We start from the raw sequence: 27979 nt of genomic DNA on the forward strand, positions 1-27979 counted from the left end.
TCTCTGAGCCTCAGTTTCCTCACCTGTCCTATGGCATCTTCTTTTTAAGAGATACAGAAATGCACATAAAATACTTATCACAGTGCGTAGCAAGTTGCTGATGTCAATGCTATTAGCTATTATTGTTGGCATTAATATTTTCCTTTGTGGGGAGGGGGGACAGGAGAAAGGCACGTGTAGGCATGTGCAACAGAAGAGTGTTAGGACACTAAGCAGGTGACTCCTGTCCCTGTCTTGGATTTGATCATGGGGGAGTAAAAAGTGGCTGCACCCACAAACCTGCAGAATCTTCAGTTGTCTCCACAGTGGCTCAAGTGGTGGCCAAGTGGAGTGAGTGGGCGGATGACAGCCCAGAGGGCTCGTTCTTGCGAAGTTGTACAGCCCCAAGAAGAGTGATGAGTACCATTTTTCATTCATTCATTTGTCCGGATAATATTTGAGTGCCAGGCACTGTTCTTGGCTTGTAGACACAGCAGCTAACACAACAGGTTAAAAATCCCTGCCCACAGGGGCCTGACATTCTAGCAGAGGGAATAGCACTGACATTGTTGATATATTGGATTATGATTAGGGCTGCAGAAAAGGTAGACAGGAATAGCCAGAGGGTGGTATAATTTTAAGTTAAAAAAAAATGCCTTTTGAGCACTCCTTGGGAGATAGACTGCCCACTTCCCAGGCTGAGAAAGACTTGCTGGCCACCTTTCCAAATTGGAAACCTGTAATTCGAGAACATCACCCGGGGTATAATTTCCGTCCTACGATGGTTTCGCACGGAGCCTGTGGGCTGCTGGGAGCGTTAGACCGAGGGGTACGTCTGGGTGGCCCGCCCTGGTGGGCTTGGCTTCAGGGGACTGCGTCCGCACAGGGGCCACCAGGCCGGGCCTTACATAACACGCTGTCGGGGCAGTGGCCGGGCCACTCAGGCCACTAACAGGACCCCAAACTAGGAGGAAATGGCTGAGAGGTTCTAGACTGCCGCTCGAGGATACCCTTGAACGGAGAGGTTTTCAGTGACGTCTTGTGGCACACTGTCCCGTCATCGGCGGCTTGTCTAACTGAGCCCAAGCAAGCCCTCCGTCCCCCGCTGGGCCAGGGACTGAGATGGCGGCCTTTGAATGGCATCTCAGGGAATGATTTCTGTGGTTGGAGCCCGACCTGCTAGGCCCCCTTACCTGCTCCGACCCCCGACACGTGGCGCCCCGTGCCCCCGTCACAGTCCCGCTGCCGACCCGCTTACTCCAGCGAGAAGGAAATTCATTCCTCAGCTCCTGGGGCCGGGAAAGCCCTGGTGAAGATGTTGGGGACGGACCCATTGTAGTGATTGGTGCTGGGCGGGGAGCGAGGAGTGGCAACGGCAAGCACGTGCACAGTAATAGTGACGTTGACGGTAAGGCAGTAATGACAGCAGCAGCACACATTGAGCGCTTACTGTGTGCCAGCCCCTGAGCTAAGTGCTTTGTACACGCATCTTATTTAATCCTCCCAACGACTCCAGAAGGCATGATTGTTACTGCCAGGTAACAGATGGGGAAACTGAGGCCTGAGCCAGCAGCTCTGGTTCCCCCCAGTACTACAGAACTGAGGAAGGGGACAGCCACTACTTGGTCATTCCTTTGTCTGGAAAATACTTGAGTGCCCGTTATGTACCAGGTGCCGTTTTGGTCCCAGAGGCCCCAAAACCAGACAGAAGTCCTCCCTGGAAACTGACCTTTTGAGGGCGGGTGTTATAAATAGTAAATAAGCACATAAAACACACGCAGCATTTCGGAAGCGGGCGAGTGGCGTGATGGAAACGCGGGGACAGGCGATGAGAGCCGCCAGGGAAGGGGGAGGTGGGAGGTATGGTCTCAGATCAAGCCTCCTCCTCTGAGCCCTCGCCTTGGAGAAGCAGGCTGCAAGCGCCCCGGGGCTGACTCAGCCCTGCCGCCGCTTTCCAATGCTGGGAAACCCCTAATTCAAGATGAGCACCGCCAGGGTGACATTTCTGACCTCAGACAGTTGCACGGGGACCTTTTGCCCCGGGCTCCTAAGCGACAGGGCCCAGCTGTTTGGTCCCACCCACTTGGGCTCCCAAAGCCCGCGGCTGTGCGCGAGTCGTCTGCACGTCCCGGCTCCCTGCGACGGGTGCGCCCGTGTGCTTCTCTCTCCCCGCAGTCCCCGCCATCAAGACGGAGCCCACGGACGAGTACGACCCCACTCTGATCTGCAGCCCCGCCCACGGGGGCCCGGGGAGTCAGCCTTACTACCCACAGCACCCGATGGTGGCCGAGTCCCCCTCCTGCCTGGTGGCCACCATGGCTCCCTGCCAGCAGTTCCGCTCGGGGCTCTCGCCCCCTGACGCCCGCTACCAGCAGCAGAGCCCCGCGGCCGCCCTCTGCCAGCGTGCCAAGAGCCTGAGCCCCAGCCTGCTGGGCTACCAGCAGCCGGCCCTCATGGCTGCGCCCCTGTCCCTCGCGGACGCCCACCGCTCGGTGCTGGTGCACGCGGGCTCCCAGGGCCAGAGCTCGGCCCTGCTGCACCCCTCTCCCGCCAGCCAGCAGGCCGCGCCGGTGATCCACTACTCGCCCACCAGCCAGCAGCTGCGCTGCGGGGGCCACCAGGAGTTCCAGCACATCATGTACTGCGAGAACTTCCCGCCCGGCAACCCCAGGCCCGGCCCGCCCCCGGTCAGTCAAGGCCAGAGGCTGAGCCCCGGCTCCTACCCCACGGTCATTCAGCAGCAGAACGCCACCAGCCCCAGAGCCGCCAAAAACGGACCCCCGGTCAGCGACCAGAAGGAAGTGTTGCCCGCGGGAGTGACGATTAAACAGGAGCAGAACTTGGACCAGACCTACCTGGATGACGGTAAGATGCGGGATTTTCCCATGCTGCGAGGTGGGCCCTGACGCATCCCCCCACCCCGGGACGTTCTTGTGTGGCCTGGGGGGTTCCTCAGCCTCCCTGGGCCTCGGTGTCCCCATTTTTAACTTAAGGGACTTGAATCTGACCTCGAGGGCCTCCCCCCCACCGTGCAAGAATGACTTCCCAGCAGGGGTTTTGGGGTGAGCAGCAGCAGTTTGGGGTGCCTCCCTACGACCACGCCAGTGAAGGCAGCAGACGAGGGGGGCAGTGTCTCCAGGTCATGAACTGGGTCAGTCTCAACGCTTCCACTTGCTTCACCATTGCCAGATTTAGACCAAGGCCAAGAAAACAGAAAGGAAGGAAAGCTAACCTCCTTTCATTCCTGCACAGAAAACCCCGACTTTATCAGCCGTCCTTTGTGCGTGTGGGAGAGGGGACGGGAAGGGAAGAAGGCGGCCCATTGAGAAGTGGCTCCTCGGAAGCACTTGCGGGCGGGCGGGCCGCGGGCGCTCCCCACCGGCCGAACAGAGGCGCACATTGATGGGCGGGGACGGGGACTTCCGCAGTGGGGAGCCCAGCTGCTGGGGCGCCCGGGCAGGGGCAGGATGCAGAGGGGCTTTGTGCGCGGCTGTGGGTGCCGCGTTTGCTGGCAGAGCGCCCGGCCAGAGGGTGGGCCTGGCGGGCGGCTGTGGTGTGGCGCTGGACTGGGCGCCCAGGGAGGAAGGACCAGTCGTGTTGCTAAGACCCACCTGGGACCAGCCAGGTGCAGCTGAAGGTCGGGGGTGGGGAGGCAGAGCAGCCTTCCCTTGGGGGATCCAGGAAGCAGAAAGCAGGTGGCTGGAGAGTCTTAGCAGGAGAAGGAAACCCAAACCTCTGGCGGTCATCGCCGGCTCCAGCCTCACATTTCACGGGCAGTAGCATCTGATACACCCTGAAATCTCGATGATTCAGGAAAATTAACTCTCAGGAACCCAGCCAAGGAGTAGGAAGTAAGGCAAAAGCTTCAAAACAGCCACAGTAGTTTTGGTAAAGACCAGGTATGACGTTTCAGACCCTTCGGTGCCAGGAAAATCCCTTGCTCCTTTCTCAGAGACTGTTGGTTTTTACTTTACATAAAACCTTGACCAGCCAGGTTATCTGGGGGTCCTGCAACTTCTGGTAGTTTCCGTGCCCTCTCGCTGGTGAGACTGTCTATCGAAAATGTCCCCTAACCTCATCAGTGATCTCTCGGGCCACTTACTGGAGGGTCATCCTGGCCTTACAGGCTGCCCTCGGGGATTGTTGTGTGAATAATTGATCTGTTTGATCCTGAGTAATCCAACACAGGTGGAGCTGGCGTCACTGCTGTGTTTTAGGAGGGAGACCTGCATGGTCGTGCAGTCCATCCTCAAACGACGTGTGTGCACAGTGGTTGAGGTGAAGCCTCGGTGCTTGTTTTAAAAGAGGGTATCACATAGAGAGCTAGCGACTGCAGGACGCCAGTGCAGGGGAGCCGTGCACGTGGCCGTGACTGCACTCCCGTCCACGTGAGGGCTTGGGGTTGCAATGGAGACCAGGCGCTTTATAAATAAATGAGCGTGGGCGCAGGGGCAGATCGCTCTCCCCGGCTGACCCCGCCCGGCTGGCTTTGATCTCCAGGGCAAGAAACGCTCTGGCACCTCCCACCCCGCCCCTCGCCGGTGCCAACGGTGCGCGATGGGGGCCCCGGTTAGAGAACCAGCGTCCGAGAGGCCCGAGGTGGTCGGGACCCAGGCCCACAGGCGTGCTCGCCGCTCCCACACAAGCTCACGTTACAGAAAAGCAGCCCAGTGTGGGCGCCGTTTGGGCTCCTGAAGCCCTTTCTGAGCACAGGCAGGTCCAAGGTCGTGGTGACTGTGAGCTCTGGGCGGGGTCAAACATGAGTCAGCTCTAAGGATGTCCCAGAGAACCGAGCGTGGCAAAGTTTAAGTACATTCCTCATCACCCCAGCTCGTGGGATTTTAGGAGCTGTTCTCTGAAAGGAGGGAGGGTTCTGTGGCTTAAAAAGGTAAAAAAATAAAAAAAATAGATTACACCAAGTTTGTAAAAACATTGTTGCAGGACTTCTCAGAGCCTTCACTGTGCTAGTGGACATTGTGAATCTCTAAACCGAGGGAGGGTCGCCCTTCCCAGAATGACTTGATCACAGAGGGGAGAGTGCGTTGTTCCTTGTTGCGCCTTCCAGGGGGTGCTGTTCCCGTTGTGCCTTACTGCGCCCTGTGCTAGGGGAGCCCGGGACGGTGCAGCGGGGCTGGCCTGGAAGCCCCTCTCCCAATACTTGCCAGAAATAACACGAAGGAAACTGAGTCCTAGAGCCCAGCACTGCCCCGTCCCATGCGCCATGTTCAGGCTTCTCGATTCTCGGGCGTCATGTCCCTGGGGCCTGACGGGGCAGTGGAGTGATGTCTACCCGTGCGGCCCCGAGAGGCAGGGTTGTGCCGATGGTTAGTGTTCAGGGCTCGACCGGCCTTGACCCTGAGCCTGGGTCCGACGGGGAGGCCCCTCATGGCCTGTAGCGCCCAGCGGCACCCCCCAAACTGCATCGCCACTGTGGCCACCCGGAAGATGTAGGTGCAGCTCTGTCCCCCACTGCCGGGACGTCAGACCCTCGGGAGGGGCATCCGGGGAACATCCATACACGCGTGCCCCACCGCCAGCTCTGTGCATGTGGGTCTGCGCTTCTTGGCGTGTCGTCACCTGTTTATTACCAACACGTAGACTGCAGGGCCCCTGGCCCGGTTCTCTGATGTCTGGCTGGGAGACTTCCTGGGTGTTTAAGCTCCTTCTCTGTCCCTCTCATTGACCATTCCAAGGGAGTCTCTCCCCGACGACGCACGCGTGGCTGCCTGAAGCCCATGCTGAGCTCTGGCGTCCGGGCATTTCTGATTTGCCGTCTATTTCTTTGCCTTGGGATCCTGCCAAAGTAGGCTTTCCTTGGAAACTTCGTGAGAACTCGGCCTGTGTGTTTCGAGGGTCGAGGGAAAGTTCTGTGTCTGGAAAAGGAAGCGGCCGCCGGTGGGCATGGGTGCTTCCCTGTCTCGCACAAGTGCAAACAAATCCTCTTTGAAGTTGGCCCCGGGCCGCCCCCGCACCTGGTTATCGGTTCCGGCACCTGGGCCAGCGGTCAGGGCATCCGCCCGCTCGGTGCCGGCCGCCTGTGCTGTTCGCGGCCCTTCCCCGCCCGCGTTCCTGTACACGGACGCCGGCCGGCTCGCCCGTGTGTCTTGCAGCTCCAAACTGCTGCTGCTGCCCTCCGCTCCCAGCACTGGAGCCATCCTCAAAAAGCCCCTTGGAAATGGCAGGATAAGTGCTGTTCCAGGGCACGGCTGGCACCTCCCCGACCCCAAGCCTCGTGCTGCTCTGTCCCCGCAACTCAGGCACTTTCTCACGGTTCTCTGGGAGGAGGATTTGCACGCTGTCTCTTGTCTTCTCTCTGCTCTCCCGTCCCCCTTCTGTGCCGAGTCTCTTGCCCTGACGCCCCAGGTTGTGGCTGGGGGGCACCGACCACTCCTGGCCACGGCTGATCCCATGACCGAATCCTGGCTCACTGCACCCTTCTCTGCTCCCCAGCCCTCCCTGTCCTTAACCCTCCTCTTCCCCCCATCCCTCTCTGCCCTTGACCTCCCTGTCCTTGGCCCTTGACCTCTCTGTCCTTGTCCTTCCCTCCCTCCCTCTGTCCCCAGCCTCCCTGCGTCTCACCTGCAAGTATTCTCTGGCTGCCAGCCCTGTGCCGGGACTTACGGATACACTGGTACACAGATCAAGCGGATCCCTTGCTCTCATGGAGCGTGCGTTGGGTCCAGGAGTTAGCATTTGAGGCAATAAGTAAGAAAGCGAATTCCAAGACAGCGATGAAAGCCACGTGGGGCATTGCATGAGATTAGGAGCTAGAGGTGGCCGGGCGGGGGCAGCGCCAGCCCCCTGGGATCGGGATGGAGCCAGCCTTGGGAAGACCTGCAGGGAGGGCGTTTCGGGGGTAGGGAACAGCAGGTGGCAGAGGCCGGGAGGTCACAGGGGTGGCCTCGCACTGGCAGGCTTTCAGCAGCAGTGTGGCGTGATTTGTTCTTTGGAAAGATCCCCATGGGGCTGCCTTTGGAACGTGGACTGTAGGGAGGCAGGAATTGGAAGGAGAGACGAGTTAATGTGCTGTTTCAGGACAGCAAGAGGTTTCCTTTGTTTTAGACAAAGCCAGCTCCTGGGGGGGGGAGTGACTCGCAGGGCAGGAGCCTGGTGGGGGTGGCGCACTCCACGGTAGGTGTGCCCGTGTGTGTCCTTTCTCGAGTGCGGTTATTTAAAATGCAGCTACAGCTGCCGGAACGTGGTCAGCACGCCAGTCGCCCTACCACTTCCGTGGCGTAGAGCGCAGGGCGGCGGCGCGTCTCACCGCCCAGGGCTCGGGCGGGCGTCAGAGGTGTTGGGGAAAGTGGACTCAGACGTGACTTTCACCAAGGCCTTTGGTGACACATCCTCAGCCACCTCCAGGGTTCACTGGGGGCCATCTCACCACCGAATCCGCCACGGCCTGGGGCAGCGCTGGCCCGGCAGCCTCAAGGCAGCCACAGGCGAGAGGACCGTAGGCGCAGGCCAGGGGCCCAGGACGCAAAGGAGATCTTTGACCCCGTTCTGGAAACATCCAGGGGGGAGAGGATGTGGTCTCATTGATGGCTGCAGCCCTGCCCGTGGCTGGCGAGGACAGCAGACGTGTGTAGGGGACAGGTCGCTGATGGGTGCAGGAAGAGCACACCGGGCTGCTCATTTGCGAGTCTGCTGCTGCTCTAGTCTTCCTATGAAGGGCTTAAAAATTATTCATCAACATACATGGATAGAGTGAACTTGAGTGTTTTTGTCTATATTTAAATACTGAAACATGTGCGTATTTGGAATTCGGTAGTGCACTCTGTATTTCACAAGTGGGTCACCACGTAACTACCACCCTGGTCACCCCAGAAGCCCCCTGTGTCCTTCTGTCCTTTCGACAAAGGTGACCACCGTCCTGCCTTCTAACCCCAGAGATTCATTTCGCCTTTTTGCACAAACACGAGTCATACCGTGGTCCCCTTCTGTGTCCGGCCTCTCTGTGTCAAGCACAGGTTTGTAAGATTCGTCCGTACTGTTGGGTATGGTTGGGGTTCGTTCGTTTTCGTTGTAGCGGATTATTCCATTGAAGGAATTTCCTACAATCTCTTTATCTGTGTTCCCGTGGATGGACATTTGGGTGGTTTCCAGTTTTACGAATAAAGCTTTGTGAGCTTTCTCGAGCTCTTCTTTTGGTGCCCATAGCACAAGTTTCTGTTGAGCGTGTGGTCAGGAGCGGAGGCCCTGCCAGACAGTGTTCCAGAGTGGTTGTGCCAGTTTGTTTTAGGTGTTGTTCCTTTTCTGTCCTCTGAGCTTGCCTCCAGCCCTCACTGTTATGGAGCGTCCGGTTATGAGGGATCTGAGCCACAGACCCGGGGGGCAAGGTGTCTGGGTGTCAGCTGCCCCGGCCCGTGCTTGGATCAGCTACTTCAACTCTCGGCACCTCCGTTTCCCCTCCCACAAAGACTCTTACCTCCCGAGTGGGTGCTCTCCAAAATGGCTAAAGATGCGTTAAGAGCTGAACTCAGAGTTGCGGCACAGGACGTAAAAGCTGTTAAGCAATTCATCTTTACACCCTTAGTGGTGTGATGATGGTCGTAGCCCTGCTTCCCAGTGGTTCCTGGGGTGTCCTCTATAGCGTTACTTTATTTTGGCCTTGTCTGTTTGACGAGAATACGTGAAAAATAGGGGAAAATCCCGAGAGAAGTGGCTGATCTGCAACTCACAGGGACGGGTTTTCGGGCAGCAAAGAAGCAGTCCGGACACCTGTTCACCTTGCAGCAAAAACAGTCCCACGTGTCACTTCGCACACGAAGGCCAGGTGGCAAGAAGAGCTTTCTCTCCACCCTAGGCAGAGGGGCGCACTTGGAAGAGCTGAGCACACCACCTCCTCCAGGGAGGTGACGGCCTTGGGCAGCCCAGGCGGATTCAGCCCGGCCGCGTAGACGTGTGAGACGCAATGGTCAGCCCTCACGCATTTTCTTGTTTCTGTTTGGTTTTGTTTTTAGCTACCCCTTGACTTGTTCCCAGTTCTCAGTGTTTACTCAGTGTGTCTCCATCAGACCTAAGATGCTAGCATTGGGTGTTGGCTCCACCACTGATGATGTGACCTTGTGCAAGTTACTGGCCTCTTTGTGCCTCAGTTTCCCCATCTGTAAAACAGTGATGGTCAGAGTTCCTCCCTTCACTGGGAATGAAATGAGTTGATGCACGTCATGTGTCCTGTGCTTGGTGCAAAGGAATCCTCGATAAATGTTAGCTGCTGTTTTTATTTGCTTATGAATTTAGTGGCCTTGATTTCTGTGTTACATTTTTAGAATACATTTGTATAGGAGGAAAAAAGTTTGGCTGTTCTGATGGTTGGCAGTGGGCTCACTCGCCCTCGTGCCCTGCCTCTGCCACGTGGGTAGAAGTGGAGGCAGAGGCCAGGGCGCGGTCTGAGGTGCCCACCCCAGCCCCTCCTGGGGACTCCAGGTGTCTGCACATGGGAGATGCTGCCCTCCGCCCATGGTCGGCCGGCAACTCACTCGTGCGTCCCCTGCTGTGAGCTCCCCCACAGGGCGTGGCCCAGAGGCCCAGGTCCTGCTGGTTGTGCCACCAGCAGAGGGGCCAGGGTGTCCTGTGACAAGGCTGTTTCCCAGAAGTTGGACTTGTCCCTGTGTGAGCAACAGGCCAGTGGGGAGCGAGCAGAGACGCACCCTGCAAAACGCAGAGAGCAGAGGGAGGAGCCCAGGATGGAAAAGCATTTTGTGACCAGCCCCACTCTGTCCAGCAGGCCAGGGCTCTTTCATGGGGGCGGCAGGGCCCGCAGGGAGCCCGTGACAAAGTGGCTCCTGCTCGGTGGCCATGCAGAGCCAGCGGAGAGCTGGGCCGCTGGGCCGGCCCCGGTGGGCGGAGCCTCCTGGTGCTCCCAGAGGGTGCGAGTGGGGGCTTCTCCGTTTCCATGGGAACTGAGCAAGGTGCCTAGTGGCCCGGAGACTGTGGGCCCCCGGACAGCCTGACTTGGGCGTCCCAGTGCGAGTCTACATGGTATGCCAGAAACCGCTAGAAACTACCAGTGCCAACTTAAATTCACACGGCCACCTGTAATGGGCACCAACAAAGTGCCAGGCCCCTGCTGAGGGCTTTTGCCAGTGTTCTCTTTCATGTTCATTTTAAACTATACTTAAAACGTATTTTATATAGGCAATATGGTCATAGGTTCAGCAAAACCAATATAAAAAAGATAACCCAGCAAAAGTCTCGTTCCCACTCAAGCTCTGCCGACTGGTGCTGGTTTTTCTGTAGCCCTCCGGAACAGTGTTTCTCAACCTGTTTTTCATTATTGTCACTCTTCCTACAACCCAGGGGCCTTGTTAGACTAATTTTTTCCCAATCACCACCCCATGTAATGTCGATATGGCAGATACTCGGTGTGTATGTTGCTGTCGGCCTCGGCAGGGCCACACAGCGTTGTGATATGTAAGATTTTTTTCAGTCCCCCACCCCCAAAGAACCAATTTTTAAACCCTGGGTGTAATATCATCACCTTGAGAATGTCTGTTGTGGAGCGTCTGCGTATAGCCGTGAGCAGATGCAAATATATACGTACTCTTATTTTCCCCCTTTCTTCTACAAAAGGTAGCAAAATACACAGGTCACCTGAGGATGGGGACTTTGATGTCACTGGCTGTTACAAATGCTGCAGACGGATTGTCCCGTAACTCCTCGCGTGGCACGTGGAAGCCCGTTCTCAGGAGTGGGATGCCTGGTTCCAGGTGCAGCCTCGCCCTGGGCCTGCTGGGGGTGGAGTTTCTCTGGTTGTCCTGCCTGGCTTCCAGTGTGGTCTCACCAACGCCCCCATCTTCTGTAACCTCGGGGGAGTCACTTAGGATAATGGTCCCCAACTCTGAGGGTCGCTGTAAGAATGCAGACGAGAGCTTCCTGAGCCCAGGAGTTGTCCATGTGCCTTTCCTCCCCACCCCCAGCAGCCGCTGCCTCCTCCACCAGCTGGAAGGGGCGGAGCTGGGCTTTGAGGAAGAGCCCCGGGGCTGACTCTTGGCCCGAGTGCTCAGTATCCAGCCAGGCTACTTCTTATTGATTCAGCAAAGGCTCGTTAGTCTTATTAGCAAATTTCAGAATCCAGAGAACTCTGCTCGCCTACAAATGAGCCGGCACCATCTGCAAGGGCCGGTAGCTGGTAGCGGGTCGCGGTCCCTCTCCTGGGAGAGTAAACAGCATGTGGGTGTCTGTCTCCAGGCATGTCCTCCTCCCCTTCTAAGAACCTCAGGCTTATAGCCGTGCCACTTAGCTGTGCTTTCGTCCCAAATGATGTGTGCTGTACTGCCAACGTATGCAGGGGAGCTACCTTCCAGCTGACTCCGGATCCAGAAATGCTCAGCCGTCTTTTTGAAACTCTGCAAGGCAGATGTTTCCAGAGGAATGTGCGCTTGCACTGGGAGGTCAGAAGCCACCAAACCACAAGAAAGCCCGTCCACAGACTGGCTGTCCACCCAGCCCGCATTCCAGGGCAGCATCTGACCCACCACGAGCAGCAGATGGCTCCCAAGAAGGAGGACGGAGAGAGACGTCCCCAGTGTTGTCCGGTGGCCTCATGGCCATCCACTGCGACCAGCACTTTTCAGTGCCCTGAGTCAGTTGTGCTACATTTGATTCCCACCTCTGAGTGGGGCTGCTCTCTTGCAGTAACAAGTGAGTGTCCTCGTGAAGGAGGTAGGTGCTAAGTTAAGCAAGATTTATGGGTAGGTCAGCGTTCATAAAAAAATTTTAAAGGCCCTTCTCTGTACTTTCGTTTTTACTAGAACACAGAGCAGAAGGGCTGAGACTCACTTCCCTGCCGCGGTGGGTGTGGCGTGCGGGGCCAGCCAGGACCTCGCTAATTTCAGAGACTCAGGGTGATGATTTTGAACGTCACTACATGCAGGACTGCAGGTTGTGATGGATCTTCACTCACCCCATGATAACTCAAGATGATCTAGAATTTTTTAATATTAACTATATATATACATATATATGTACATATATATATCTTCCCAATATCAGCCCTAGCTGTAGCCTGTTTCTCTCCAGAAAAGTAGAACTTGAGAAACGATTTAGTTATTAGAGGCTATGAATTAGGTGGATGGCAGTTAGTCAAATCGTATATACTAGATTTTTCTTTGTACTCCCTGCCTTCTCCTCCATTGATAAACCCATTTTCGATACATGGCAAAGCTTTGTTTTCCCAGGGGGAAAAAACCCACAAAAAATCCCCAAAGGAAAACAACCTTCCCTTTTATGAGGCAACCATGGTTTCCCTTCATTCTCTAGACTTGAGATTTGGGTGTGTTTTGGTTTTTGTTGCCTTTAAGTATAATTCTGGACTCTCCTCTTGCCCTGGACCTGTTCAGCTTTATTTTAGCTCCAGTTTTCCCTTATTTTCCACCCTTCCAGAGAGAAAAAGAGAGGGGCTTTTGTTCTTGGGGAATGATGAAACCATTTATCTGGCCGTCCTCCACTGCATTTTTGACACCTCTTTAATTTTTTATTGATCCGGGGATCTGGTCAAGCTGCGACTGAGTGTGCACAGTGAGGCCGGAGCCTGTTTTGCTCATCCAGGGTGTCGAGCGCCTTTTGCTAGGGAACGCCAGAGACAAAGCGGGAGTCGAGTTCGGAGGAGGAGTCGTCTGTTGTGAGCCTCGGCAATGAAGCCCGCCGCTCCCAGGTTTGGGGGTGGTGATGTCTGTCTCAGCCCGTTAAATGGCCGAGAAATCAGATCTCTGGCAAAGCGACCAAAACGAGGAGCCCCCTGGTCATTTTATGATGGGCCTTGAGCACCCCAACTTGGTTTTACGACGGCTTGTCTGTCGCAGGCAGCTTGGACTTCAGTCCTGGGCACTCTGCAAACCAGCACATGGGTTTCATCTGAAGCCTGTTAGTTCCACTATCCCAAGAAAGCTGAAGGGACACTCCCTGGTTGTTAATTTCCAAAACTCTGGGCGAAGTGGCGGTTCTGTTGCATAAGCCGGCGACGTGGAAGGATGCCTTTGCAGCGTTCGGCAGCCGGTTCTTATAGATTTCTGGAAGTCGACGGTGCCTTTTGAGTTCTCAGCTTTATGAAATGCCTAAAAACGAACTGACCCAAAGTTGATTAAAGTCCCCCTTCCACTTCTCACAGATGGATTGAGTTGTGGTGTGCCGTGGCACTTGGAGGAGGGGTGGCCAACTGGTGTTGCATGGCTTGCCTGTAGCCCGCAGATATTTTGTTTGGCCCCCACAGTATTTAAAAAAAAAAATTTGGATTAAGTGCCAACATTTAAAAACCAGGGGATTGTACATAAAAAATATAGATTTCCAGATTTCCTTAGAAAATCCAAGGATCTGGCCACCATGGGCCCCACCTTCTGCATGGTGGCTCCACGGCTCAAAGCCAAGCTGGCCCTGAGTGGGCACAGACACCCCCAGAGCAAGCACCTGTCCTTGTCCACGGCCCCCGCCACGCCCTCCTGCCTCCCGACTGTAGATGGAATTTACCTTCATGCCTGTTCCGGTGTTCCTCTGACACTTGACCGGCCTCACTCGGTCAGGGATCCTGTGTGGACCTGTTAGGCATTTGAACCCTGGTCCCCATTACGAAGTGCCACCATACCCAAGGCGGCCCCCTGTGCACGGGGGGGCTTTGAGAGTGTTAGCGCCCTCGCTCTTTCCTCCTCTCCCCACCCCCACTCGCTTGTGGCTGGGGAAGGTTTTTAAATTTAAAACTTTGAAATGTTTTATTTTGAAATAAAAAGATCTTTGAAACGTTTTATTATGAAATATTTGGAGCACATGTAAATACAGAATAGCAGAGTGTACCTGGCATATCACTGCTCAGCTTTAGCTGTTACCAGCTCACGGCCAATCTGGTTTCTTCTATATCTCCATCGTCTGTTGTCTCCGTGACGTGGTAATTTTCTTGTTGTTTATTTTTTTTTCTTTTTTGTTTTCTTAGAGATGGAAGTCTTGCTTTGTTGCTCAGGCTGGCCTCGAACTCCTGGGCTCAAGCGATCCTCCTGCCTCAGCCTGCAGAGTAGCTGGGACTACAGCTACCATGTCTGGCTACACAGTAATATTTTGAAGCAAATCCTAGACATTATTACATGTATAAATACTATGTATCTCTGAAAGGACTCTGAAAATACAAGACCACTAGCTCACATGAAAATTAGTAATACTTCCTTAATATTATGAGATATCTAGTATTTAAACTTCCAGTTGTCTCCTAAATATCACAAAAGGTTTTTCTTCTTTGTTTTTATTATCTTATGGTTTGTTTGCATCAGGATTCAGACCAGGCATTACAAGTGGATGCCTTGGTTTTTAAGTCTGTTTTAATCTCAGAGGCTCCTCCTTGAGATTAAGTAGGTAAGATCCTTTTTCGATTTTATCATTAGTATTATTTTGTGATTTATTTGTTGGAAAAACAAAGGTGGTTTATCCTGTGAAATTTCTCACAGTTTGGCTTTTGCCAGTTACAGCTTCACGGTGAGATTTTAAGCATGTTCCTCCGTGTGTCCTGTAAATGACTGTCAGTTCCAGAGGCTTGATTGATGCAGATTCAGTTGTTTTGGGCGCAATTGCTTCTTAGGTGGTGACACGTGCTTCTGTCAGAAGGTACATGACACTAGGTCACCTCTGTCTCCCCGTGATGTTAGTAGCTGTTGACTCAATGCCTGCTCCATTGATTCCATGGTGCATTAATTACAAAGTGGTGATATTCTATTCTAATTCTGCCATCCCTTCCTTCCTCTCCTGTTAGCTGGAAAACTTCTATAAACAGAAACTTCCCTTCATCAACAATAGTGGAATTCATATAGAAAAGGCAGGATGAATGCTCAATTCTTTCTCTTTATTTACCAGCTTTTAAAATAATGGGTTGCTTCATTAATATCCTCCGGTGATGATCCGTTAGAGTAGTTGGGTTTCTTAAAAAAAACTTGTGCCATTATGAACTCATGGACTTGAGCATAATTAATGTTTTTTAAGATTTTAATGGGCTTTTTTTTGGGTAGTTCCTTTTGTCCTTATCATTTGAGGAATCTAAATAGTATGACTTCCTCCCCTTTGTTCCTCTGGCTTAGCAGTGTGCTCAGATAGTCTAAGGCTGGAGGGAGGAAAGAGCCCCCATGCAGGCTTAGGGTCGGAGCCCCTGCTCGTACGGAGAGGAAATCATACGGCACTTCCTGAACGCCAGCTGGCCGAGGTACTCCCTGCAGCATCGCGGAGAGAGTGTGAACTGCTGGGAGCAGTTACAGTTTGCACTGCAGGGCAGGGTTATTAGAGAGACTGAGTAGGAGGTAGAGAGCTGCTATAACCAAAACCCAACGGAACAAAGGCTTTAACAAGATAGATGGTTTCTTTCTCAGGTAACAGCACAGGCTTAAGCAGTCCATGGTGGGTGTGTGACTCCATAGTGCCAGGGACCCAGGCTCTTTGTCTTATTGTCCACAGTTCTTAGGGTGGTACCCTCATCTGCCCTGTCCAGGGTGGCTCCCGGAGGGGAGTAGAGGGTGGGAAAAGGAGGAGGGAGGGCATGACCCTTCCCTTAAGGGCATAACCCCCAAATTGCATTTAATCCCTTCAGCTAACACCTCATTGGCCAGAGCCTTGTCATGTGAACACAGCCACAAAGGATGCTGGGAAATGTAGTCTTTAATTTACATTACCCAATCATGTGCACAGCTAAAACCTGTTACTATGGAAGAGAGTGGATTTTGGGTCTCTGTGCAGACTGCATGATCGTAATGGGAAAATAGCTCCAAAAAGAGGTTGGATGTTTTATTTTCTTTAATATTCTTAGGGGTTTCTTCATCTGTTGCACAAGTATCTATTGAAATGTCTCCTACATTTCCATGCAGTTCTTAGGCGCTGGGGACACAGTAGCACAGAGCTTACTCCTACTTGGGGAAACAAATGGTGACGTACGTATTTATGATAATGGCAGGTAGTAATAAGTACTGTGAAGAAAAATCTAAAACAAAATGAGGAAGAGGCCTTAAATGTCCAGTTATTGCTGGTTTTCCCCCAATTTAGGAAGCTCCTCTCCCAAGCATCCATCCAGGAATCTCAGAATATTTTATTACCTTTCTGCCTGAAGCAAATTTTTCAACCCTGGCGCAGCGAGGTAGCATTTCAGACTGGGTCATTCTCTGTGGTGGGGGCCGTCCCGTGCATCGGAGGGTGTTCAGCAGTGTCCCCGGCCTCTACCTGCCAGACACCAGTGCACCCTACTTCCCCAGTTGTGACAACCAAAAATGTCTCCAGGTATTGCCAAGAATGCCTTGGGGGTAGCAGGAAGGGGGGGAATTGTCCCCGCTTTAAGAATTACCATCCGAAGGATTCAGCGCCCGTAAATAATGAGAATTTCAGATGGGGGCACTGCGTGCTCTGGATAAAATGAACGGGATGGCAAGGGAGGAGGGAGTGACTTCAGACGGGGTGGCCAGGGACAGCCTCTCTGAGGAGGTGACTTGACTTGAGACCTGAAGGAGGAGGTGAGGGAAGGGAATTCCAGACAGAGGGAACAGCAAGTGCGACGCGCAGAGTCGGGAAGAAACGTGGCTTAGCAGAAAGAGGCCTGACGTCTCTGAGAGCCGTGACTGGGGCACACGTGAAAGGACCTCGGAGGGGTGGCCCAGACCGTGGAGGGCCTCGTAGCGTGAGGGGTCTGGGTTTTACTCTGAGAGGAAAGGGAAGCTACTGGCAGGTGGGAGGTTGGGGTGCACGTTTGCCAGGCTGGCAAGTGCAGGAAGTGATTATGACGACACCAGCGATCCTCCCCACTCAGTGAGCACCTGGGGAAGGCAGGGACTAGTCATCGTCTCTGTCTCAGATGTAGAAGCAGGCTGGGAAGAGAGGGGTGTGTCTGAGGTCACGAAGGCAGAGGCACGGGGAAGGGGGGATGGTTAGAGGCACCCGGGGGTGAGGAATGGTCTCGAGTCAGTTTGTGGTCCCCCAGCCCACCCTGCTCAGATCCCCCCCCTCTCATCTGTACGGTTGCCTAAGGAATTCAGGGGTGGGGCTTTATGTGAGTTACTGAATGTCTGTGATCTCAGTTTCCCCATCTGTAAAATGGGGATAATAGCAGTGCTTGAAGTTTAAATAGAATGATACGTGGAAAGTGAGTGTAACAGAGCCAGCCTCGGGGTAAGTGCCCCACAGACAGGAACTGGCAGCTTCATTCTCTTCCTCCTCCTCACTGTCGTCTGCCCAGGGCTGTGGAAGCGTGTCAGTCTCCGCATTTGGGGCGTGCACAACCTTCTCTAATAATCTTCTCATGCGGGTCTCAAGCAGCCTCTTCCGGAGTCGAGCAGGCCCTTTACTCCAGAGAGACGTGGAACCCCTTCTCTACGACTGCCTGCTTGGGTGGGCTGCGAGCTGGGGGACAGCCCCCCCCCCCGCCGGATGGGGGTAGAGCCGGGAGGGGCACTCGGAAGTCTCCACTGGGCTCAGCGGGCAGGTCCTCGGGGGCCCGGCCAGGCCCCTTCTCTCTGGACCATTTCAGAGCCAAGTCTGTCGCTGTCCCTGTGATGGTCTGAACTCCTGCTCTCTTCCTCCCCCGGACTCCTGTTTCCTGAATATCATTTTCTGTGCTTGGTGTAGAGCTGGTCCGGACCGGGGCCATTTTTCCCTCCCGTGAGATGGGCAACGCTGGCACCAAGGAAGGAAGGTGGGCAGGGGAGGAGGAAGGGAAGGGAGGGCATGGAGCGCGGCAATGCAGAGGGGTGTGAGGACGCCCCCTCGGGCGTCACTGGGACACCCTCGGTGGCCAAGCCTCTCGGGCGTCACTGGGGTGTCCGAGGTGGCGGAGCCCCTCGGGCGTCACTGGGGCATCCTCGGTGGCAGAGCCTCTCGGGGGCCAGGCTGGCACGCACACGTCCTTCCACCCAGGGAACCCCGCCACTGGCTGTTATCTTGAGATGTCCTGGCACCTGTGTGGGCTGGGCTGGCGTGTTAATTCCACGTCCGTGGTCCCTGTCCTCTGGCAAGGGCCTTGTGCCCGCAGGGCTCCTGGCTTTCCTGGGTCACGGGAGACGGGTCGAGGCCACGTACTCAGGCACCATGACGAGCCTCGAGTGCCGTCGGGACCCGGCAGGCCCACCTGGACGCTGCGGCGCACATGTCATCAGGGACCCGGCAGGGCCACCTGGACGCCCCGCCGCGCGGCGCGTGGGAGGCTGCCGGCAGCCTCGTCTGCAGCCGCCGAGGACAGACACAGCCCGCGTGGTGTCCGTAAGACGCAGCCACAGGAAGGCGGCGCTGGCCCAGAGGGGAAGGGGGACGTTCCCTGTTTGTGGTTTTCTAGCCTTTGGATTCTCTTTTCTTCTTTAATAGGTATGCATTGCATAGAATAAAGTCTTTAGAAAGAAAGGGGCAGATTTCCGGCCCTAGAAATGCCCCGAGGCTAGGCAGTGTGAACGGCGGGGATCTAGAATCAGAAAGCTCTGGCTCCCGCAGGGGCATGCCTGCCGGTGTCCGGCCCGTAATCGTTCTCAGCCACCCTCAGCTGTGGGTGGAGGCGACACGTGGCCCTGCTGAGGCTCCGTGCCTCTGAACCTTCGCCTGTGCCATGCCCTCTGCCTGGGACGCGGTCCCCTCTCTCCTGTGCCTTTCGAAGTCCCACCAGCGTCTCAAGGCCCTGACAAGGCCTTATTTCTCTGCAACTGGGGGGTTTCTCTCCGGCCTCTGGGTCCCGGGGACATGCACGGGCCTCTTCGGGTGTTCCCTTTCTTTCCCCCTCACTCGGAAGATGCCTGATCTGTCTGTGCCCTGACCGCCCCTGGGCTGCCCGCGCACGTAGCGAGCCCTTGACGTTTACTCACGGCCCTGCGCGGAAGGAGCTTCTGGGTGTCTGTGCAGCTCACGGGCGCCCAGGGATGCCATGCCGCTGCCTGCGTACGATCTATGCAAGTGTTAAAACAGTTCTAAATGATACAAAACCATTTGTCATAGAACGACGACAGCAATAATAGCAGCCAGAGCTTAGACGGCACTTACTGTTTACCGCTCTTCCAGGCCTTTGCCGCGTTAACTCTTTCAACCCTCACGACAGCCCCGTGAGGCCAGCGCTGTAAGTGTCCCCGCCTTATAGATGAGGAAACCGTAGCTCAGGGAGGTTAAGGAACCGGTCCAAGGTCACATAGCGGGCAAGCACATTCGAGTACGATTTATCTTTTTGAGAAAGGACGCTGCCTGTTTCTCTGGGAGTTCAGGAGTGCAAGCGAAAACCTCTGCAGCGCCCACTAGCAAGGGTGGACGGCGCACAAAACCCGGGGAGGTGGCCCGAGTCCTGGCCCAGAATGGGGCTTTTGGCTCCACGCGGCGGGACAGCCCTGGAGTCCGGGGCTCCCCGCGCCGCGTTGCCTGTGCCTCGAGGGGGCCGTGGTCCACAGAGGCAGGCGCTCGGGGGCCTGCACCGTCGGGCCGGGGCAGGCCCTCAAGGAGGTGCCGGCCACGCGGCCACTAGAAAGTTGACTTCCCGCCTGCAGCGGCGCCAGGGGTAGTGACGGCAAAGCCAGCGCCGCAGGGAGGGCGGCTGCCCGGAGAGCCGGGCACTGTGCTCAGCCCCGCGCTCAGGGCCGGCCGCTCCGCGTGCGTCTCTCCTCCCGGGCCCTTTGTTGCTCCGTGGAGCTCGGCGCTGGGTCGCTTTGGACACACGAGCGCTCCTTTTGCAGCGACGCCCGAGAGACCGCGGCCCTGTGCGTGCCAAGGGGCCAGCCCAGCTGGCGCACACCCACGCCCACGCCGCGTTCCGGCTCCTCCCGAAGAAGGTGGGGCGTCCCGTGGGCCCACCTGGCAGGCCGCAGGGGGCAGCCTCAGGTGCCCAGGGACCGGGCGTCCGAGCCGGCCGGCGCCTCCTCCGTGAACAGCGGCGTGTGAGCAGCCCGGCCCGGCCCGGCCCGCGGGCCTGCCTCTTGCTGTGGTTGCCGGCCGTTTCTGGGGCTGGAAACCAGAAACAGCGCCGTGCTTTCCAGGCTGCCAGCGTTCTGAGAAGCTCACGCTCCGGCCCGGGAACTGGAACTCCTCCTCCTGCCCGCGCCGGCCCCTTCGCAGAGGGGGACCCCAGCTCCCTCCGTGGGGGTTTCCTGTTCCTGTCCTGCCGAGGGGGAGGTTCTGAGGGGACCCTCTTTCCTCTTGGAACGCGCTGGGCGTTGCTCTGCTGGGGTCAGCGGCCCCCTCCCCGCTCTGCGGCCCCGCTGTGCAATGCCAGAGTGTGCTGGCGTCTGGGACAGGCCCCCCCCCCCCCCCGGCAAGACTTGGCTGGATCCGGCTCCAGGTCTCACAGCCCTTGGTCTCTTGCTGACCAGAGTTCTCAGACGGCCAGGGTCCCTCTGTAAGCCGGCGTTGGTGGCAGGGCTGGAGGGACAGCCGCCCGTTTGCAGCAGTTCCTGCCCAGACGGTGTCCCCACGGTGGGGGCTTTACACTCCGAAGAGGGGCTCATTCGCACTGCGGGGGTCTTCTCGGAGAGAAATGGGATGGGGCGCTTTCTCACTGAGGTCGGCCACTTCCGTTTTGGGAAGTTTTGCATCCTGGCTCCACATCCTCGTGCTGTAGTCAGTTCCTCTCGACATGTTTGCTGAGTGCCCACCGCGTGCCGGGCAGAAGGCACGCCGGCGTCAGTTTGGAGACAGCGTGCGCTGTGGTTTGTTGTGCAGCTTAGGTGTCGTGATGCCATGAGTGCGCTCAAGGACACAGCCCAGGGTCCCGTCTGGGCAGGAGACATAAGTCAGCTTCCTTAGGTCCCCGTGAACTTCAGTGGTTAACTCAGATCACTTTAGGCCTGAGCAAAGAGCTTCTGTCTTTACTATTAATGTTAGACCTTTATCAGCAAGGCAGGCGTCCAGGGCAGGTCCCGGAATGAGACCTCCTGGGTTTAAAGCATGGCGTGGTCATCTGCTAGCTGTGTAACTCAGATCACGTCCCTTCACCTCTCTGAGCCTTGATTTGCTGAACTGCAAAATGGGAGTAACACCACCACCTCCCTCGTGGGATGCTGTGATTATTGAGTGGGTTAGTACATGTAGGTTTCTTAGCATAGGCCTGGCACAGAGTAAGTGCTATATTGTGCCAGCTGCCACTGCCACCACCATCTATCAACACCTGCTATCACCAGATAAATTAGTGGGTAGGTGAGGTGAGGTCCCTGCCCTGTGGATCTTATAGTCCAGCAAGGAAGAAGAAGAAATGCCACAAAGAAATATATTTCAGGTGGTGAGACATGCTGTGAAGACAAGACAGGGTGCTGGGGGAAGATGACATCAGATAGGGCTACCTGGGAGGTGACTTCTGCTGCCCCAGTGGTGCTAGGATGCCCTTACATGTGCTAGAATGTGCCGGAACACCAGTTCTTGTATGGTAGGCACGAAGCTGATCTGTCCTGTTCCTTCCCTCCTCCTCTCCCTCCCTTTCTTCCATCTTCCCTTCCTTTAAATACTAAGTTGCTTTTATTAAACATAAACATGCTAACAATACACACACATGTAATGACAAGAATACACACTGTGTACCTACCCCGCCCCCAAGTTTAAAGAAGAACAGGGTAACCCTTACCTTGGAGCTGCCTGCCTTTTTCGAAAACATTACCATGCATGCAAACCTTTCAGTTATGTTTCTCTGAAAGATAACGTAAGGAAAAAAAAAAAAAAGCTCTCCCCCACTACCATTATCACACTAAAAATGAAGAATTCTTGCCTATTGTAAAACTGAGTACTCATATTTCCAGTTGTCTCATAGGTGCCTCCATTTTTTTTTCAGTTTGCTTGACTCTGGATCCAGGGAAGGGACCAGATGTTATGATTGAAACGTCCTTTCCGTTTCTTTCATCTGTCCAGACCCCCTTCATCTTCTCTCCCCTGGCATCTTGGTGCCAACAAAGCCAGGTGATCTGTCCTGTGGAATTTTCCATGGTCTGGGTTTTGCAGACTGTGGTTCCATGGTGTCACCTAGCCTGTGGCTCCGTCCTCGTATTCCTGCAAATCGGCAGTTGGATCTGGATCTGGCTGGGTCAGATTCAGCTCTGCCGCTCTGGGCCAGGTGACCCCAGCAGCCAAGGGTGACCGCAGCAGCCGAGTGTCTCCATCGGGGAGCACGTGGGGTCCGGGGTCTTGTCTCTGGTGTTCACAGCCACGATGTGATGCTCAAGACCCGGCCTCAGCCTGTGATTCCAGACGTATCTTCTCCACTCCCACCTTGGAGTGATCGCTACCTTGGCCTTTGTGCCTGTCACTTTCTTCTCCTTATAGTTTTACCACGTGGTTTGCTGCCTACACAATACATTTGGTTTTGCGTGCTTGAGAACTTTATGTAAACGCAGTAGTTCTGGGAGTGGTGTTCTGTGACCTGCTTTTTCCTTCAGCACTGTGTTCTGGAAATGCACTCATCGTCTTTGCTGTATCGGTCGTTCCTTCCTTTTCTCTGCTGCATAGTATTCCATTGTGGAGCCTGTCTATCCATCCTGCTGATTGGAGTAGGGGCGGCATTTGGTTGTTTCCAGGTTTTCCAGGTTTTTCCTCTTTGCTGTCACTGACAGTGCTGTCTGCAGTGCTCTTTCTCTGTGTCCTGGTGCATGCACACCGGGAAGTTTCTGCCTGCAAGTGCAGTTGCTTGATCCCATTGGAACAGAGAGTGCTGAATTCTCTCCAGCAGTTTCAACGGTTTACGCTGCCGTCGGCAGCACACGCGTGATTCATCACTCTGTATCCTCCCAGCATGCGGTACTGTCAGATGGCTTAAGTTTTTGGCTTAGTGGGCGTATGTAAAATGGTATCTTTTGACGAACAGAAACTTTTAGTGTAGTTAAATTTATTTTCTGAAAGGTGTGAGATTTTGTGAGTATAGTTTACGATGGTGCCACCCAAGATGAGTCATTGCCATCACATCTCTGGGGCACTTATTAGAAATGCAAATTCTTAGGCCGGTGCTGTGGCTCACACCTGTAATCCTAGCACTCTGGGAGGCTGAGGTAGGAGGATTGCTCCAGCCCAGGACTTTGAGGTTGCAGTGAGCTTCGACAAGGCCTCTGCAGTCTACCCTGGGACTGGGCAACGAGAGCAAGACTCTGTCTCAATAAAAAGATAGACATGCAAATTCAGAAACACCAGTCTGTGCTTTCCAGCAAGCCTTCCAGCTGATTCTAAGGCTCACTCCAGTTTAACTTACTGGTTTAGGAAATCTTTCTCTGCCCTGATATCATGAAGAGATTCTCCTGTTTTGTCCTCCGAGCATGTTGCAGTCTTGCCTTGCACACTGGAGTTGATGCTTGTGTCCGGTGTGGGGGAAGGTTCTGAGTTCATTGTTTTCCACACAGGTAACTACTAGTCAAGGGCCACCCAGCGTGAAGTCCGCCCTAGCCCCACGGCCTGTAGTCCCACACGTTGTGGGCTTCCTCCTGAGCTCCCGGCTCTGTTCCTTAGGCCGGTTTGTCCATGTCCGGCCAACACCACAATTGTCTTTTGACAAATCGTTGTCTGTATTTAGGGGGCGCAGTGCACACTGTCTCTATTGCAGCAGCTTTGTGGAAATGCTCGGTGTCTGGCAGGCCCAGCCACAGCCTGTGACTCCTCACAGCTGTCCCGGCTGTTCGTGGCCTTTTCCGTGTCCCCATCAGAGCGAGCTTGCCGGGCTCTGCAGAGTGGCACTGAATTTTAGATCAGCTTTGGGTCGTTAAATCTCTCGCTCAGTTAGGGAAAAGGGACATTGTACAGTGTTGGGTTGGTGTGGGTTTTTTCCAAAGCCTGTTCAAGGTTGTTGGTCGTCTTTCGTGACAGAGATAAAGGGCAGGCCTCCTCTTGCAGGGCTCGCCACCGTGACCCACCTGCCGCGGGGGCTGGGATCCACCTGCGAGCCGCGGCGGCTGCAGCCTGGCCTCCCCTCCCCCGGAGGCCGGGCGGCCTCAGCGGGCGCTTGGGGTGAGGATGACAGGGCCACGGGGCTTTCGCCGGGACGCTGGCCCCCCCCCAACCCCTAGTGGCTCGAGTTTCCTGGGGATCCGCTGCTCTTAAACCCTGCTTCCCACCTGGGGCTTGTCTAGCCGGGTCCCAGTTGCCTCATGAAATAGGCTCGGGACAGAGAAGCTCACAGATGGAGAAACCATTTCTCCTGCGTGGAAAACGAAGGTTTCGGGTTCCAGCCCCCGCACTTCTCGTGCTAACCCCGTTTGCCATGTGGTTTCATGTTCCCTCTGGGCACCACGCATGGCGCTGGCTGCTCTGGGCCGTGCGGGCCTCGTGGAACTTTCGGGCCAGGATTTCGCTAGTCAGGAGGAGGAGCTGGCGTGCCAGGCGGGAGGACCGTGCGACCCAAAGCTCTTCTCCTTGGGGAGCAGGAAGCGGATTTCTCACTGTTTCTCTTGGAACCTGCTCTGCACAGACGAGCGGCGCAGGAGTGCGCAGTCTGTACCCAGAAGCCGCGGTTTCTTCCTTCGTTTGTTCATTCTTTTGTTCCAGCATTCATTCACCCAGCAGCTGCTTGCTGTCCACTGCTGGGGAGGGCGCAGTGAGCAAAAGGGCTGCAAGTCACTGCCCTCGTAGGACAGGCAGTGCAGACACACAGATGGTAAGCCCAGGTGGTGCTAAATGCTCTGTGAGCAGCGAAGGCAGCTGGCGTGTGCTGGGGAGGCCCGTGAGGGAAGCGTCTCAGAGGTGGCATTTGAGCCGAGATCTCCACGAGAGAGCCGTGCAAACATGTAAGGAGAGAGGGCAGCAAGCGTGAGGGGCCAGAGGCATGAGCACGCCTGGCGTGATCAGAGTGCACTAAGGCAGGCCGCAGGACTAGGGAGAAGGGGGTGTGATCTTCATTTTAAAGGAGTGGCCGCTCCCAAGGACACGTGGCATCCTTGGGTCCCGGCGGTGGCTCAGTGCTGGCCCGGAGTTAGGTAGAGCCGACCCCAATGGGATTCTGATGAGGCCGGTGGGTGTTCAAGACACCCCGGCCCCTGCTGTGAGGCCACTCACTGCCGTCACCCTCTGGAGCAACCTGGACTTCCCTGTTATCAGCCTCCAGCTGTGGAGCCGAGATGGTGACACCCCCTCTGGAGGGAGGGCTCCTCTTGTGCTCCGCGGACGGCCACCAGAGCCCAGAACCAGAATCAGATGCCGCCGCTGGGAGGCTTGGGCTCGGTCAGGTCTAGAAACACAAGGCGCTGGGGGGCTCGGGGGCAGCGAGCTTACATTTTCCTCTTCTGCTGGGGAACATAGCCGAAGGAGCGAGCCGGGAGGTCTCCAGTCACTCATCTCGGGGCCCAGGCCTGGGCTTTGCTGAGCTCTCGTGATACACTAGCACTTACCCTGCCTTTGAGATGCGCACCTGGGCCAGGCCACACTTTGCTTCTTAAACCTCATCCCCTCCTCCAGTTTATCCAGAGCTAACAACATGTATGTTAGTGTACCCCATTTTTCCTTGTGTGCTATATAGGGGTGATTTCTCGGAAAAAACAACTCTGGGGTCTCCCGGGGACCAGTGTTTGTGCAGAATCGCATTCGATGAAGCACGTGCTGGTTGCTAGGTTGTGATTGGAGAAGAATTTCTAGCTTCAGGTAGCTTGAGTCAGACTGCTCTACTATTTAATAGCTGGATATCCTGGGTTTGTTAATCTGAGACTCAGTTTTTCTCATCTGTAAAATGGGGACAGTTGATACCTACTTCATGGGATTACCATGAAGGTTAAATAGATGTAAAGTGGTTTGTAGAAGGCACCACATAAATGAACAAAATAATAACTATTATTCTACATCAGGAGGTTTCATCTGTAGCTAACAGAACACCTGACAGAAGGGGCTGGCTGTTTCGGATGTCACAGCAGCTGAGGCTGGGGGGAGGTTTCTGGGCTGGTGCAGCCGCTCAGCAGCGTCCCCATGATGCTCCCCCTTCTCCCCCTGCCTTTGCTGAGTGACGACAGTGCCTACCCCCGTGGACACCCCGTGACCCCTGCAGTCTCGAGTGTCACCCTGCACTCACCAACACCGGAGGCAGCACAGGCAGCCCCCTCCCTCGCCTTCACCGGCGCGTGCCCGGCACATTCCTCCGCTGTCTCGCCGGTCAGCGCTGCGTGCCGCGGCTGTCCTGGCTGCAGAGGGGCTTGGACGCAGGTGGTCAGCACGGCTGGCCTCGGTCCCAGGCTCTGCCAGGAGGGAAAGGGCTGCTGGGCAGTGGCTGCCATAGTAACATTAAGGCCCCCACAGGAAGCCCAGCACCCCCAGACCACCTCTTCCTTGGTCCACTTGCCTCTGTGCCCACCCACCCCCAGCCCAGTGTCTGGTCCTGCTTGTCCTGCCTGAGGGGCCAGGAGCCAGGTGGCCAAGGAGCGAGTGGAGGACACGCTCGGGCGGGCAGTTCTGGCCACCCTCACTGCTGCTCGGCCACGGTGCAGCCACCGCTGGCTCGGCCACCAAGCTTCCTGCCAGGTTTCAGACCAGCTCCTGGAGGCATTCGAAAGCCAGACCTAGTTGGGAAAATTCTGGTGAAATTCAATCGACGTGGAGGTGGGTTTTATTCTCTCACCCAATTTTCCCTCCCTGAAATTTGTGCTGGGCACCTACTGCGTGCTGTGGGTGCATAAGCGCAAGGGAGAGACGTGGTCCCTGCCTTTACGAGGCAGCTACAGCCCAGTGAGGGGTTGGTGTTAAAACGTCACGGGCTTCCAGATACACCATGGTACCCTCTCCCAAAAACCCAGGACTCAGTGCCACACTAACCTTGCACTGCTGAGAGGCTGTGCTCATAAAAGCACGTCTGCAGGGCTCACCCCGACCCGTGGAATGCCAGGCTTCTACGAGCGTGGGCACGTGCTAACAGACGTGGTGGGGCACAGCGAGAAGGCACAGGTGAAATCCCGGGGCCTGCACACCCCTGGTTCTGTAGGAACTCTGGAGGTGAACTCTGGAGGCCACCTGCACCCGTCTGTCTTAGCAGCGTCTCTGGCCGAGGCCCTGAAGAGCAGCCCCCTTGGTGGAGTCACACTGAACGTGCATTTGGGGTTCGAGGCATCGTTGAAGTCTGGTGGTGGCGGGTGGCCCTGGGGAAGTCAGGGACAAGGAGGAGCTGGGATGAAACCGTAGGAATCTGATTCTGGGGACGTGGCTTGTCTCTTGACCGGAGTAGGATGAGCGTCTCTTCCTGGAGGCAGGCGGCTCCTGGTGTCACCTTGGGGCTCGGTGCCTTCTCAGCTACAAGCCGATCTGTCCCACCCGTGTGCCAGTGACGTGCTGCCCTCTCAGTTGTCACCTTTGCCTCTTTCTGGAAACCAGAGTCTCAGAACTGCCCTGTTTACTCATCCCGAGAGCTGGGGACGGTTTGGGATGTGGCGTGGCATCTTTCTCGTAAGCCCCGAGGCCTTGCTCGTCAGCCGTCTGGCAGCTGGGCGCCGTGCAGGTCTGCTGCCGGGGCTGGCTTCCGGAGGCCTCCGGTTTGCAGAGCGTGGTGGTGGCTCAGAGCGCTGCTCTGCGTGTCGCCGGCCGGGTGCAGCGAGGGCTGGGAGGGGCCCCTCTCGGCAGGATGTGAAAAGGCATCTCTGGAGCACAGCGCCCCGACAGCACGCCCACTCTGAAAATGCAGAAATAGCGTCCGGGGTGAAAGTGCTTGGGTGGAAGAGGCGGGGACTGGCCGTCTCGTCGGTTCAGTTTGCTGTTCAGTGGTGCGGCGGGCCGGGACGTAGTGCTGATGGTAACAGGAACAGCCGCTAACACTTCGGCTAGTTTTAGCTTGGCGTTGGGCCCCGTAGATTCATTCCCACATCACAGACCAGGAGACTGAAGCTCGAGGACATAGAGAGGAGTGACGACATGCAGCGACCTCACCGTGTGCCTTGCATGTGTGAAGCACCCTGCACGTGTTGACGACTCCGTGGCTCCATCTAAAACCTTTAAAAGTCGGGAACGACCATTGCCCGCCTTTCACAGGGGTGGCACGGAGAGCTGGAGGGTTTGCCTCAAGTCCCACGAAAGGGCATGGCAGAGCTGGCAGTTGGGGCCCAGCAGTCTGTGTTTCCCTGTGACTTGTCCCCAGGGTGTGGCCCCTCTTCCAAGCCCCTAT

General features: G+C 55.8%; 1 protein-coding gene across 1 annotated transcript in view; it reads left to right on the forward strand.

The window, feature by feature from the left end:
• Positions 1-27979, forward strand: part of NFATC2 (nuclear factor of activated T cells 2) — a 134841-nt gene that overhangs the window by 92574 nt on the left and 14288 nt on the right. The window contains exon 9 of the mRNA XM_012766117.3: positions 2155-2844. Coding sequence (XP_012621571.1) covers positions 2155-2844 — 690 coding nt within the window. The remainder of the gene's footprint in view (positions 1-2154; positions 2845-27979) is intronic.

This window comes from Microcebus murinus, chromosome 16, assembly GCF_040939455.1.
Source record: "Microcebus murinus isolate Inina chromosome 16, M.murinus_Inina_mat1.0, whole genome shotgun sequence".
NCBI classification, from domain to species: Eukaryota; Metazoa; Chordata; class Mammalia; order Primates; family Cheirogaleidae; genus Microcebus; species Microcebus murinus.